Source organism: Mobula hypostoma, chromosome 5, assembly GCF_963921235.1.
Source record: "Mobula hypostoma chromosome 5, sMobHyp1.1, whole genome shotgun sequence".
Taxonomy (NCBI): Eukaryota; Metazoa; Chordata; class Chondrichthyes; order Myliobatiformes; family Myliobatidae; genus Mobula; species Mobula hypostoma.
Window position 1 is genome coordinate 111,463,824 of NC_086101.1, and position 13,129 is coordinate 111,476,952.

At 44.6% G+C, this 13,129-nt stretch overlaps 1 protein-coding gene across 1 annotated transcript in view; it reads right to left on the reverse strand.

The window, feature by feature from the left end:
- Positions 1 to 13,129, reverse strand: part of alox12 (arachidonate 12-lipoxygenase) — a 60,653-nt gene that overhangs the window by 10,460 nt on the left and 37,064 nt on the right. The window contains exons 10-11 of the mRNA XM_063048764.1: positions 6,447 to 6,616; positions 1,174 to 1,295 (exon numbers count right to left, since the gene is read on the reverse strand). Of these exons, the coding sequence (XP_062904834.1) occupies positions 1,174 to 1,295; positions 6,447 to 6,616 (292 nt within the window). The remainder of the gene's footprint in view (positions 1 to 1,173; positions 1,296 to 6,446; positions 6,617 to 13,129) is intronic.

Below are 13,129 nucleotides of genomic sequence, written 5' to 3' on the forward strand. Positions count from 1 at the left end.
CTGCAAAAAAAGCAAATTTCGTGACATATGTGAGTGATGATAAACCTGATCCTGATATGGGTCCCTATTGTGGACTGAGAGTGGGAAAGGCCTGAGTACATTACAGTATATCCCAAACTCTGGTACTCCCTCCCTAAACTGCTCTCTCCGTTCCACCTCCCCCGAACCACCTGAGGAAATGTCATCAATAAATCTATCTCTTTGGCCAAGCTGTTGGTCAGATCTCCCTGTATTGCAAATTGCCCCGTGATTAGGCTAGGATTAAATTGGGGGATTGCTGGGCCCTGTGGCTTGGAGGTCTAGAAGGGCTTATTCCGTGCTGTATCTCAATAAACAAACAAACAGCATTCAGCAACATAATTTGCTAAATTAATCCTAGTATGTAAGGGTTAGAACCTGGGGACAGCTAATGGGAATTTGGGGAGAATAAATTGGGATCAGTGTAAATGGGCGCTTGATGGTTAGTAAGGACTCAGTGGGCTGAAAGGCCTGTTTCAATGCTCCATGATGCATAGACACCTAAGGGAAATCCACTTGGTCACAAAACAGGAAAACTCCACATACAGATATTACCCAAGGTCAGAATTGAACCCAGAGTCGCTGAGACACGGAGGCAGTAACTTTATCACCTGCACCAGGGTGCTGCCCTCAATACTGTGGCTACATTCGGGTCATCAAACAGACATCAGCGAGAAAGCAGGGAAAAGTTATGAGCCAAGTGTCTGAGCGGCTGGAACGTGTATCGAGGCACACACCCACAGTACGGTAGCTGGAAAATTTATGGCCTTTAATAAACCTACTCTAACACGCCGACCCTGAAGTTACAATGAAAACCCCGGGGACAGAGACCAGCCACTCTTCCTCCTCTCCCTTCTACATGACTCCAGACCCAGAACGACAGCTGAGACTTAAACACCACTCACCACCACACCCCCCCCCCCCAGGGGGCAATGAACAATCGGTATTGCTGACAGCGTCCTTATCTCAAGAGAGGTAAAACCCTGGTGGTCACTTCATCTCTTTGATCCAGGTTCCAAACAGAGAGGATACAGTGGTTCAGGACAAGATCCATTTTTTGGAGAGGTTGACAATGGGGCATCACCTGGAGCTTCTCTTTTCTCACCTGATTGCTGTCCCTCCCAACTATACCTCAAAACCAGAACTTCCACTCACCAATTCCAGGGAGCTCTGCAAATCCCTCTTGGACCACATCCTTCAGCCAAGCCTGCAACTCCACGTCTTTAAGTACGTCGGAGTCACTCTTGTAGTAGAGCCCCATGATGTTCTTCACGTACCTGTGGGACAGAAACATGATTAAGCAGCCCCCTTCATCTTGTCCATCTGCAAGACCCTTCTCTGAGAAACCCCTCTGTCTAACTCTATCTCTGGTCTCAGCCTGGAAATACATTGCTGTTCCTCCATCGTCCATGGGTCCAAACCCCATGACTCTCTTTCCAACATTACTGTTCACCAGAGGAGTGACATTTAAGCCAGATGTGTGCAGGAGAGCAGAGATAACTGGTAAATTTGTGAATTGATAATTGGCTTTATTATTGCCCCCGTTGGAAACCACTGTTTTTTAAAATAATGCTTTTTATAAGACTTGTACTTTTTAACAAACTTGTGTACTTTCCAGAGTATGTGATGGTTCATCTTCACTCACTGGCAGAAAGTGATATAAAGGCTAAACAGTTTATGACCCATCTCATTTTTCATTGGCTAAGTATTAGCACATTACCCACATGATGTAATTGTTTTAATTATGTAGCCTATTAACTAGTTTATGCCTATCTAAGGAATTTTCCTCAACTTATCTATAAAAATGATGCAAGTGCGAGGAGCTAAAGATAGCACCAGGTGTTTTTGAACCTGGGTGACTACTTCAAGTTCATTGGCGAAACAGTTTAAATCTTCTGCTCTCATGTCTTTTTTCCACTTTTCAAGGTGGCTGAGGTCCCGTCAGAGTCTATAATCTACATCTGCACTCAAATTATGTTCTTCACGGACGGTAGTTTCTTTCTCTTCAGAACTTGCTGAGTTTCGGGATCTCCAGGATCTTGGAAGATGAACACCTTTGGGGTGCCACCCTGAGGGCGACCCAATTCCTCACCAAAGTCGCCTGCTGAAGCATCATGGGAGATTGAAACATCAAGACAGTGGGTGCAGCCGTTGGAAGCCCCTGCACACGAGCAACAAGAGAGTCTGCTGATTCTCAAGTCGGGGAACTCGAGTAAACAGCACTGAAGACTGCAACGTCGAAACGTGAGCTGTTGGCCTCCTCTTTTACTGTGGCAGGAGTGATATCTCTCTCTCCCCCACTAGAAAGAGAGACGGTGCCTGCTGAGATGTTGATGTGTTGGGATGGACAGTAGTTTTTATGGTCTCTGTGGGCTTGCTATTGCTCACATTGTGGGTGGTGGGGTGGGGGGGGGCTGATGCTTTTTGATGGAACAAATGGGGGAGGGGGAGGATTGATGCTTTGCTGTTATTGTGCGTGGGAGGGGAGAAAGGGGGCTTTGGGATTCTAATGTTTTTCTATCATTCATTCTTCGTTTTTTTCCCCCTCTGTTTTGTGGATGTCTGTGAAGAGTAACAATTTCAGGCTGCATATTGTATACATTCTCTAACATTAAATTGAATTACTGAAGCCACTGATTTTTCTAAGGCATCATCTTTATTCCTTTTGTCTTCACATTCATTTATTCATCTCTTAGCATTGTTTCTCAGCTCTTTATTTAGTTTGCTTAGTATCTGTATGTTTGCTGTACTCTAAAGTGAACTATTGCTAGAATTAAGACTGCTCATCATTCCTGACACCCAGAAGAACCCTAGGGATCAGAAAATAAACAGAGTTCCAACACCATATATACTGATCCATCACATGCCATCCATTTCATCACATCAGTACACTGAGGTAGTGCAAGCGAAAAGCAACAACAGGATGCAGAATAGAGTGTTACACTCACAGAGGAAGTGCGGCACAGACAGACAACATGGTGCAAGGGTCATAACGAGGTAGATTGTGAGGGCAAGGGTCTATCTTATTGTACTTGGGATATGTTCAGTAATCTTCTAACATCAGGATAAGTGCTTTCAGGCTTTTGTATCTTCTGCCCAATAAGGGGAGGGGAAGATGGCTCCAGAGGTTTTTATCGACCCAGGCAACTTCTTCCAGATCGTCCACAAAACAGCTCATTCTTCCTTTCTCATGTCTTTCTTTTCCTTTCATGGTGACTGGGGTTCCATCGGAGCCCATGATCTGCAGTTCAAACTACGGTTCTTTGCAAGTGGTCCTGGCATTTCGATATCTCTGTAGCGCCTTGGAGATGTGCGCCTTTGGGGGGGGGCAGCCCATTGGATAACCAGATTCCTCACTGATTTCGCTGACTGAAGCGTCGTGGGAGACTGAAACATCGCTCGAGCAGGCAGTGTGCGCTACTGTCGGTAGAAGGGGGGCGAGCGATACCTCCCCCTTCCCCCCTCGATAGTGAATTACAGCCTATCAGTCCTTGAGTCAGAGGGTGGGGGAGCTTGGAGAAGTGACACAGAAGACTGTAACATTGGAACAGCAAGTTGCTGCTCTCTCGCTCCCGTTGTTGCAGGAGTGATCAGTCTCTCCCTCGCTGGTGAGAGAGAGCCTGTCTGAGATACCATAGTGCTGGCTTATGAACTGTAGTTTGATGGACTCTGGATCAAGGTCTCTTTGGGGGATTTTGCTATTGCTTGCATGGTTGGGGGGGTTGGTGCTTCTACTGGGTAAGTGGCTGGGAGGGGCGAGGAGGACGGTCGATGCTTCTGCTGCTGCTTGTGCGTTGGGGGCGAGAGGGAGCTTTGGAGTTCTGATATTATCATCATTCATTCCTTGGGGTTTCTTGTGACATGCATGTCTGTGAAGAGTAAGAACTTCAGGTTGTATACTGTATAATTTCTCTGATATTAATTTGAACCATCTGAAAGATAGGATGTCTGAGGTGTGTGTGGCCATTGACTATGCTGGCTGCTTTAGCGAGAACTGTAGACGAGACTGAATTCTAGACCAAGCTATGTCCACAACTCTCTACAGTTTTTTTGTTTGTAGAGTATGGAATTTTGGGTTGAAGGGAACAAGAGACTTTTGAGAAAATATGTGAGAAAGCTGCAGAGAGTCACCAAGATCCAGGTGATAGAAACAGGAGGCAATTGACACTTTCTAAAGTGAAATTGGAGAGGCAAGAATAATTTGCCACACTATTGTGAAAGTACAGGCAAGTGGGCTGATGGGATTGTTCTACCAGCATAGAGTCAATGGGCAGAGTGGCCTTCTTTCCTGCTGTGACAAGTCCTCTCATTTCTGCAGGCCAGCCCATAGCAACTGTGAACCAATAACAATCTTCTGAAGCAATTCAGCAGGTCAGGCAGCATCTTTGCAGGGAAACCGACGGAGGAATGTTTCAGGCCAAGACCCTTCATCTGAAGAAGAGATCTTGCTCCCTCTCAGATTAGAGTGGCTGCCAGTGTGTTGGCTTCTTCCCAACGTGGAAACCCATATTGATGCAGCTACAAAGAAGGCACGGCAGCGGTTGTATTTCATTAGGAGTTTTAGGAGATTTGGTTTGTCACCAAAGACGCACATCTGTACAGATGATCATGGAGAACATTCTAACTGGCTGCATCACTGTCTGGTATGGGGAGGGGGGGCTACTGCACGGAGCAAAGTAATCTGCAGAGATTTATAAACATAGTCAACTCCATCGCAGACACTGGCCTCCGTAGTACCCAGGACATCTTCAAGGAGTGATGCCTTAAAAAAACCAGCTTCTATCAATAAGGACCCCATCACCCAGGACATGCCCTCTTCCCATTGCTACCATCAGGGAGGAGGTACAGGAGCATGAAGGCACACACTCAGTGATTCAGGAACAGCTTCTTCCCCTCTGCCACCCGATTTCTGAATGGACATTGAACCTGTGAACACCACCTCACTACTTTTTTTATTTCTATATTTTGCACTACTTATTTCATTTAACTATTATTTATATAGTGATACACATTTTTTTCTGTATTATTGTGTTGCTGCCTCAAAGACGACAAATTTCACGACACATGACAGTGATATTAAACCTGATTCTGATTCCTGAAACGTCGACTGTCCATTTCCCTTCACTGATGCTGCCTGACTCGTTGAGTTCATCCAGTGCTTTGTCCATTGCCCTGGATACCAGTGTCTGCAGTCTCTAGTTCAATGTTGAAAGTAATTTTATTATCAAAGTATGTACAGTATTGTGCGAAAGTCAGGCACATACTATGGTAATTTTATGTATTGCACTATACTGCTGCAAAACAAAACACACACCACAAATTTTGCGACATGTGTGAGTGATAATAAACCTGATTCTGATATGGGTCTCTATTTTGGACTGAGTGTGGGAAGGGGGCAGGGAAATCATGGTTGGGAAAAGGGGAGGGAAGGGGAAGCACCAGAGAGACATTTTGTAATGATCAATAAACCAATTGTTTGGAATCAAATGACCTAGCCTTGTGTCTCAGGGCTGGGTGTGTCTGCATCTGCACCATCCCCCACTCCAGCACTCCTCTGCCACCCGTCCCACCCCCCCCCCACGATGCTCCACCCTCACCATTCCCAACATCTTTTGCTCCTACCAGATTTACAAACCCGCTCTTTGCTCCATGTTGACAAATACAGTGCAAAAGTCTTAGGCACCCTTTCGGACTGAGACTGTTCATCAAGTTAGATATCGGCTAAACCTTGAGAGGCAACTGCTGGTGTTATACAGTATGGAAACTGGCCCTATGGCACATCCTGAATCCACAATGACCACCATTTACAGCCTCCCCTCCACAGACTATTGTCTGCACTTCTTGCTGCTTCAGTGAAGCAGCCAGTATAATCAAAGACCCCACCAACCCTGGCCATTCTCTCTTCTCCCCTCTCCCACTGGTGAGAAGATACAAAAGCCTGAAATCATGTACCACTCCTGAGGTAGACTCTTGATTGATAAAGTAGATTCTTGGCCCCTTGACCTCACAGTCACCTTGTTATGATCTTGAACTTTATTGTTTACCTCCACTGCATCTCTTCTGCTGCCTTCCCACTCTCAGTCCACAATAGAGACCCATATCAGAATCAGGTTTATCATTACTCACATCTGTCATGAAATTGGTATTTTTTTGCGGCAGTAAAACATGAATACATAAAATTACTACAGTACTCTGCAAAAATCTTGTGCATCCTAGCTATATATATGTGCCCAAGACATTTGCACAGAAGCATATGTGACTATATACTACCCCAGGTTCATTTTATTGAGGGGGTTCACAGTAGAACAAATAAATACAATATATTGAAATACAAAAACAAAATGAAACTCTACAAACAAAGACTGGCAAACAACATGTCTCCAATTAAAGATGTAATCCAGTTATCCCTGACTTCCAAAGGAACTTACTTGCTGATGGCAGCCCAGATTTGGAGTCCATCAGCCTGGTAGAAGTATTCCTTCAACCCCTGGACTCCACGATCCTCCAAGTTGTCAGGGAAACATATGGACCTGTAGGTGAACGTCTTAAAGGCTTTCTGGGCAACAGCATCCAGGCCAGGGCCACCCGAGGCCACTACCTGGGAGGAAGAAATATCAAAGCAGATTTCTCCAATCAGAATTTAATTGTTTCTTGGAGACATAGAGGACTTAAGTGCCTCTCAAACCTGGTCCACTGCATAATAGGATTAAGACTGATCTCATCATTACCTCAATTCCCTATATCCATTTATTGCCCCCTTCCACCGTAAGCCAACACCAATCATTTTTCACCCCCCTTACTTAGCAAGAACAGTAGCATAGTGGTTAGTAATAACAGTATTACGCTGCCAATGAACCAAGTTCAATTCCCATCACAGTCTGCATGGAGTTTGTACATTGTCCCTGCGGGTTTTCACTGGGTGCCCCTGTTTCCTCCCACATTCTAAAGATAGGTTAGTGGGTTAATTAGATCTATTGAGATACTGTGTGGAATACATCCTTCCAGCCCTTTGAGCCACACCGCCCAGCAAACCCCGGTTTAATCCTAGCCTAATCATAGGACAATTTACAATGCCCAATAATCTACCCACCGTCTTTAGACTGTGGGGGTGAAACAAGAGCACTCGGAGAAAACACACGTGGTCACGGGGAGAACATACAAACTCCTAACTGGAGGGGCGGGAAATGAACAGGCTCATGAGTGCAATTGGGTAGTGTGAGCTCATTGAGCTGGAAGGGCCCGTAACTGTGCGAAATAAAGAAAGAAAGAATTGAATTCCCCTTCAGCCAGTTGAGCCGCTGCTGTCCCATTTGCACTAATCCTACATTAAAAATGTCCTCATCTGCCCCTCACCTCCCTCTGGTGCCCCTCCTTCTTCCCTTACTCACATGGTCCTTTCTTCTCTCCTATCAGATTCATTCTTTTTCAGCTCTCTCCGCTCCCATCTATCTTTCTTTCCTCCCTTGTTTCTCTCCTCCCATCGCTTCTTCCCTCTGCAATAAACTAATTTTTTCTCTAATTCTTGCATCCTTTCTGGTTTTATTTTTTCTTTTCTCTAAATTTTGCCTTGTTTCTTTCTCTCTTTACATTAACTCCCTTTGTCCTCCCTTAATACAATACACAATAGGTGCAGGAGTAGGCCATTCAGCCCCTCGAGCCAACACCGCCATTCACTGATCATGGCTGATCATCCACAATCAGTACCCTTTTCCTGACTTCTCCCCATATCCCTCCATTCCGCTATCCCCAAGAGATCCATCCAACTCTTTATACAATACCTTCTTGCATTCCTTCCATCTTTCCATTCTTTATTCTTTCACCCTTCTTTCCTCCCCTTTCTCCCATGGTGTACTCTTCTCTCCTATCAGTTTCCTTCTTCTTCAGCTCTAACTTTTCCACCTATCACCCCCCAGCTTCTAACCTCTTCCCCCCCCCACTCCACACTTACCTCACTTCAACTCACCTATCCTGCCATGTACTTCTTCCCTTCACACCCCTTAGTAATTTAGGCTTTTTTCCTCTTTCTTTCAAAGATTCAAAGTCGAAGTACATTTATTATCAAAGTACATATACAGAATACAACTCTGTCATTCTCCCTCCCATAGACAGCCACAAAACAAAGAAACATCATGGAACCTGTTCAACCAAACATCAAACAAAGTGCAAAAAAGAACAAATTGCACAAATGGCAAAAAGCAAGTAGACAACACATAGAATATCAAACATCAAACCAGGAATCCAGTAGTATTCAGGTTAGTTCAGTTCAGTGCTGTGCCGCTAGCCCATTGCAGGCTGCAAGGCAAAGTCCACATTGATCACCCCAATCAAACTGCTTAAAAACAGCAAAAAGAAAGTAACCAGAATCGATCATGGGCTTGCAGCCTCAATGCCTCAATCAGAGAGAAGTAATGGACTTAATCATGGGCCCACGCCCTATCTCCAGGCTGCAGACTCCACTCAAGTCTTCACAGAACTCCTTCAGAGGCAGCAAAGCACCAGAATTCTCAATCAGCCCCCAAAAAAACCCCATCAAAATGTAAATCACAGGTTCCAATTGCACTCAGCTTAGCCGTAGAATCATATTTTAAAGAAGAATAAGTAAAAGAAGTAGTTTTGTGAATTGTCTGAAGGATGTCACCATTGGTCGCCTTGTTTGATGGGTGCCATTTTGAAGCTTCCCAGGTTTGGCCCAAAATGTCAATTGTTTTCCTCCATTGATGCAGCTTGACTTGTTGAGTTTCTCCAGCACTTGTGTGTGTTACATTAAAACCATTTTTTATTCTCCCCACAGTCTTAAGGACTCCCACCCGGATTCTACCAATTCAGCTCCACTTACAAAGGCAAATGAACCCATGGACGCTGCAATTTGGTGAGATGTGGTAGGAAACTGGAGCACAAGGGAGAAACCCACGCGGTCACGGGGAGAAGGTTCAAACTCCACAAAGAGACAGTGCCGGAGGTTGAGATCGAACCTGGATGTCTGGTGGCAGTCCTGCGAGTTGCACCACTGTGCTTTTCTCACATGTTCATAGACCCTGCAGCCACACCACCCTTTGAGGTAGAGTGTCCCAAAATCTCATCATAGTCTTAAATGGAGTCTCCTTCTTTTAGGGATCTTGGGCTACAAGTTGGGAAATATATCAATAAGATCAAAAGAGTGTAGAAAACATTCATGAGGATGTTGTCAGGACTTGAGGACCTGAGTTATAGGGAAAGGTTGAATAGGTTAGGACCTTATTTCCCTGGACCGCAGGAGAATGAGGGGAGATTGGATAAAAGTATACAAAATTATGGAGGGTATTGATAGGGTAAATGCAAGCAGGTTTTTTACCACTTTGGTTGTATGAGACTAGATCTAGCGGTCATGGGTTAAGGGTGAAAGATGAAATCTTTTAGGGAAACATGAGGGGCAGCTTCTTCACTCAGAGGATGGCGACAGTGTGATGCAAGTTGCAAGTGGAAGTGGTGGATATGGTTTCAATTTCAATATTTAAGAGAAATTTGGATAGGTACATGGATTGGAGGGTTATTGAAGGCTATGGTCCAGGTGCAGGTTGATGGGATGAGGCAAATTAATATTTTGGCATGGACCAGATGGGCTGAAGGGCCTGTTTCTATGCTGTAGTGTTCTATGACTCTAGCTCCCTGAAAGTGGCAACACAAGCAGATAAAAAGCTTGCCTTCATACATCACGGTGTTGACTATAAAAGTTGGAATGCCATGTTGTAGCTGTATAAAACTTCAGACATGCCACATCTGGAGTCTTGTGTGTAGTTCTGGTTGCCCTATTACTGAAAAGATGCGGAGGTTTTGGAGAGGGTGCAGGAGAGGCTCATACAAATGCTGCCTGTACTGGAGAGTACTAGGTATAAGAAAAGGTTAGACACACTTGGGTTGTCTTCTCTGGAGTTTCAGAGGCTGAGTGGGGGTATGAAACCTGATAGAGCTACGGTACTGTACAAAAGTCTTAGGTACATAAATAGAGTCAAGAATCATTGAAAAGTACAATACAGAAACAGCCTCTTCAGTGCATCTAGTCCGGACCGAACCCTTTAAATTCCCTAGACCTGTCCACGTGCACAGGGACCATTGCCCTCCATACCCCTCCCATCCACGTACCTATCCAAATTTCCTTTAAACAGTGAAATTCAGTTTACATGCACCACTTGTGCTCATTCCACATTCTCCCTGAGTGAAGTTTTCCCTTAAATATTTCACCTTTCACCCTTAACCCATGAATTCTAGTTGTAGTCCCACACAACCTCAGTGGAAAAAGCTTGCTTGCATTTATCCTATCTGTATCCCTCATAATTTTGTATACCTCTATCCCTCATGTAGCTAGGGTACCTAAGACTTTTACGCAGTACTGTATTTGTCAACGTGGAGCAGATAGCAAGTTTGTAAATCTGATGGGGCCAAAGAATGGTGGGAATGGTGAGGGTGGAGCACCATGGGAGACGTGTGGGAAAAGTGGCAGTAAAGGAGTGTATGGCTGGGGGAGGAGTAATGTGGGTGCAGACACACCCAGCCCTGAGACACCAAACAATTGTTTTACTGATCATTACAGAAAGTCTCTTTGCTGCTTCCTGCTCCGTCCTGTCTCCCTTCCCTTTTTTCCCCAACCATAATTCCCCTCTCCTTACCCACTTCCCACTTTCAGTCTACTATAGAGACCCATACCTGAATCAGGTGTATTGTCAATCACATCTGTCATGAAGTTTGTTTGTTTTTTTTCCAGTGCAGCAGTACAATGCAAAACATAAAATTACAGTACTGTGCAAAAGCCTTAGGCACACATATATAGTAATAGTGCCTAAGACTTTTCCACAGTACTGTATACAAAGTTATGAGTGACTTGCTGATCAATTACCTAGGGTGAATATGTCAAATACTAGAGGGCATAGCTTTAAGGTGAGATGGGGAATGTTTTAAAAGAGGTTTCTGGGACAAGTTTTTTTGTTACACAGAGTGCATTGCCTGCGGAGGTGGAGGAAGCAGGAATTTTAAGAAGTGTTTAGACAAGCACACGGACAGGCAGGGATATAAATTATGCACTGGTTAATGTGCATTTTAAATTGGTGTCATGGTTAGCAATGACGTCATGGCCAAAAGGCCTGTGCCTGTACTGTAATGTTCTATGTTTGAGATTGTCCACACAAAGAAACAAAATCTTCACATCTTCCCTGCCCCCTCTGGAACTATCCAAGGTGCTGAATTCAAGATCAGCCATTAAAGGACACCAGGTGCACTGAGATGCAGCTCCCTAAAGACTGTTAGGGAATTGGAGCTGCAGCTCAATGACTTTCAGCTCATTGGGGAAAGTGAAGCTGTGGTAGACAGGAGCTACAGGGAGACAGTCACCCCAAGGCTACAGGAGACAGATAAATGGATGATTGTCTGGAGAAGGAAGACAAAACATCAGATAGTGGAGAGCACCCCTGTGGCCATCCCACTCAACAATAAGTACCACATTTTGAGTGTTGTGGGGGTCGACCTATTTGGGGAAAGTGACAGTGGCCTTGACTCTGGCACTCAATCTGGCCCTGTGGCTCAGAAGGGCAGGAAACTGAAGAGGATGGCAGCATCAATAGGGGGCTCTATACTTAGGGGGACAGATAGGTGATTCATAAAAAAGAAACATGGATGGCAGTTTGTCTCCCAGCTGCCAGGGTCCATAATGTTTCTGAACACATCCATGATCTCCTGAACAGTGAGGTTGAGCAGCCAGAAGCTGTGGTACATATTGGTACCAATGACATAGGTAGAAAAAGGGAGGAGGTCCTGAAAACAGAATACAAGGAGATAGGAAGGAAGCTGAGAAGCAGGACCTCAAGGGTAGTAATCTCAGCATTGCTACCAGTGCCACGCGACAGTGAGGATAGCAATAGAATAAGGTGGCAGATAAATATGTGGCTGAAGAATTGGAGCAGAGGGCAGGGATTCAGATTTCTGGATCATTGGGACCTATTCTGGAGCAGGTGTGACCTGTACAAAACAGACAGGTTGCAGTGAATCCGAGGGGGACCAATATCCTTGCGGGCAGGTTTACTAGAGCTATTGGCAGTGATTTAAACTAATATGGCAGGGGAATGGGAACCAGTATGATAGAGCTGAGGGTGAGCCAGCAGGTTTACAAGTAGATGATGTAATATGTAATATGAAGGAAGGAGAAGCTAATAATTGGGTACATCTACAGACTGAGCAAAGAGTTAAGTTGTACCACAGAGGCAAAATTCATAAGGATGAAGAATGCAGGACTGAAGGTGCTGTATTTAAATGTGCATAGCATTTTGAATAAGGTGGTCAAACTCATGGCATAATTAAAGATTGGTCGGTATGACATTGTGGGCATCACTGGATCGTGGCTGAAAGAAGGTCATAGTTGGGAGTTCAACATCAAAGAATATACTTTGTATCGAAAGGACAGGAAGGCATTTGGCGATGGTGTGGCTCTATTGGTAAGAGATGGAATTACATCTTTGGAAAGACATAACATAGGATCAGAGAATGTTGAATCTTTGTGGGCGGAGTTAAGAAACTGCAAGGGTAAACCATTACAGGAATCAGATATAGGCCTCCAAATAGTAGCCAAGATGTAGGGTTGAGATTGCAAAGGAAGCTAGAAAAGGCATGTAATAAGGGTAATGTCACAATTATAATGGGGGACTTCAGTGTGCAAGGGGATTGGGAAAATCAGGATGGTGTTTGGATCGAGAGAGGAGGAATTTGCTGAGTGCCTATGAGATGGCTTTTTAGAGAAGCTTGTGCTTGAGCTTACTAAGGGAAAGGCTATCTTAGATTGGGTGTTGTGTAATAACCCAGATCTTATTAATCAGCTTAACGTAAAGGAACCCTTAGGAGGCAGTGATCATAATAAGATTGAATTCATACTGCAGTTTGAGAGGGAGAAGCATAAGTCACATGTATGAGTATCATAATGGAATAATGGGAATTACAGACACATGAGGGAGGAGCTTGCCAGGTGGATTGAAGGGGGTTACTGAGGGGAATGATAGCAGAACTGAAGTTTCTGGGACTAGTTCACAAGGCACAGGATAGATATGTCCAACAGAAGTTGTTCTCAAATGACAGGGCTAGGCAACAGTGGCTG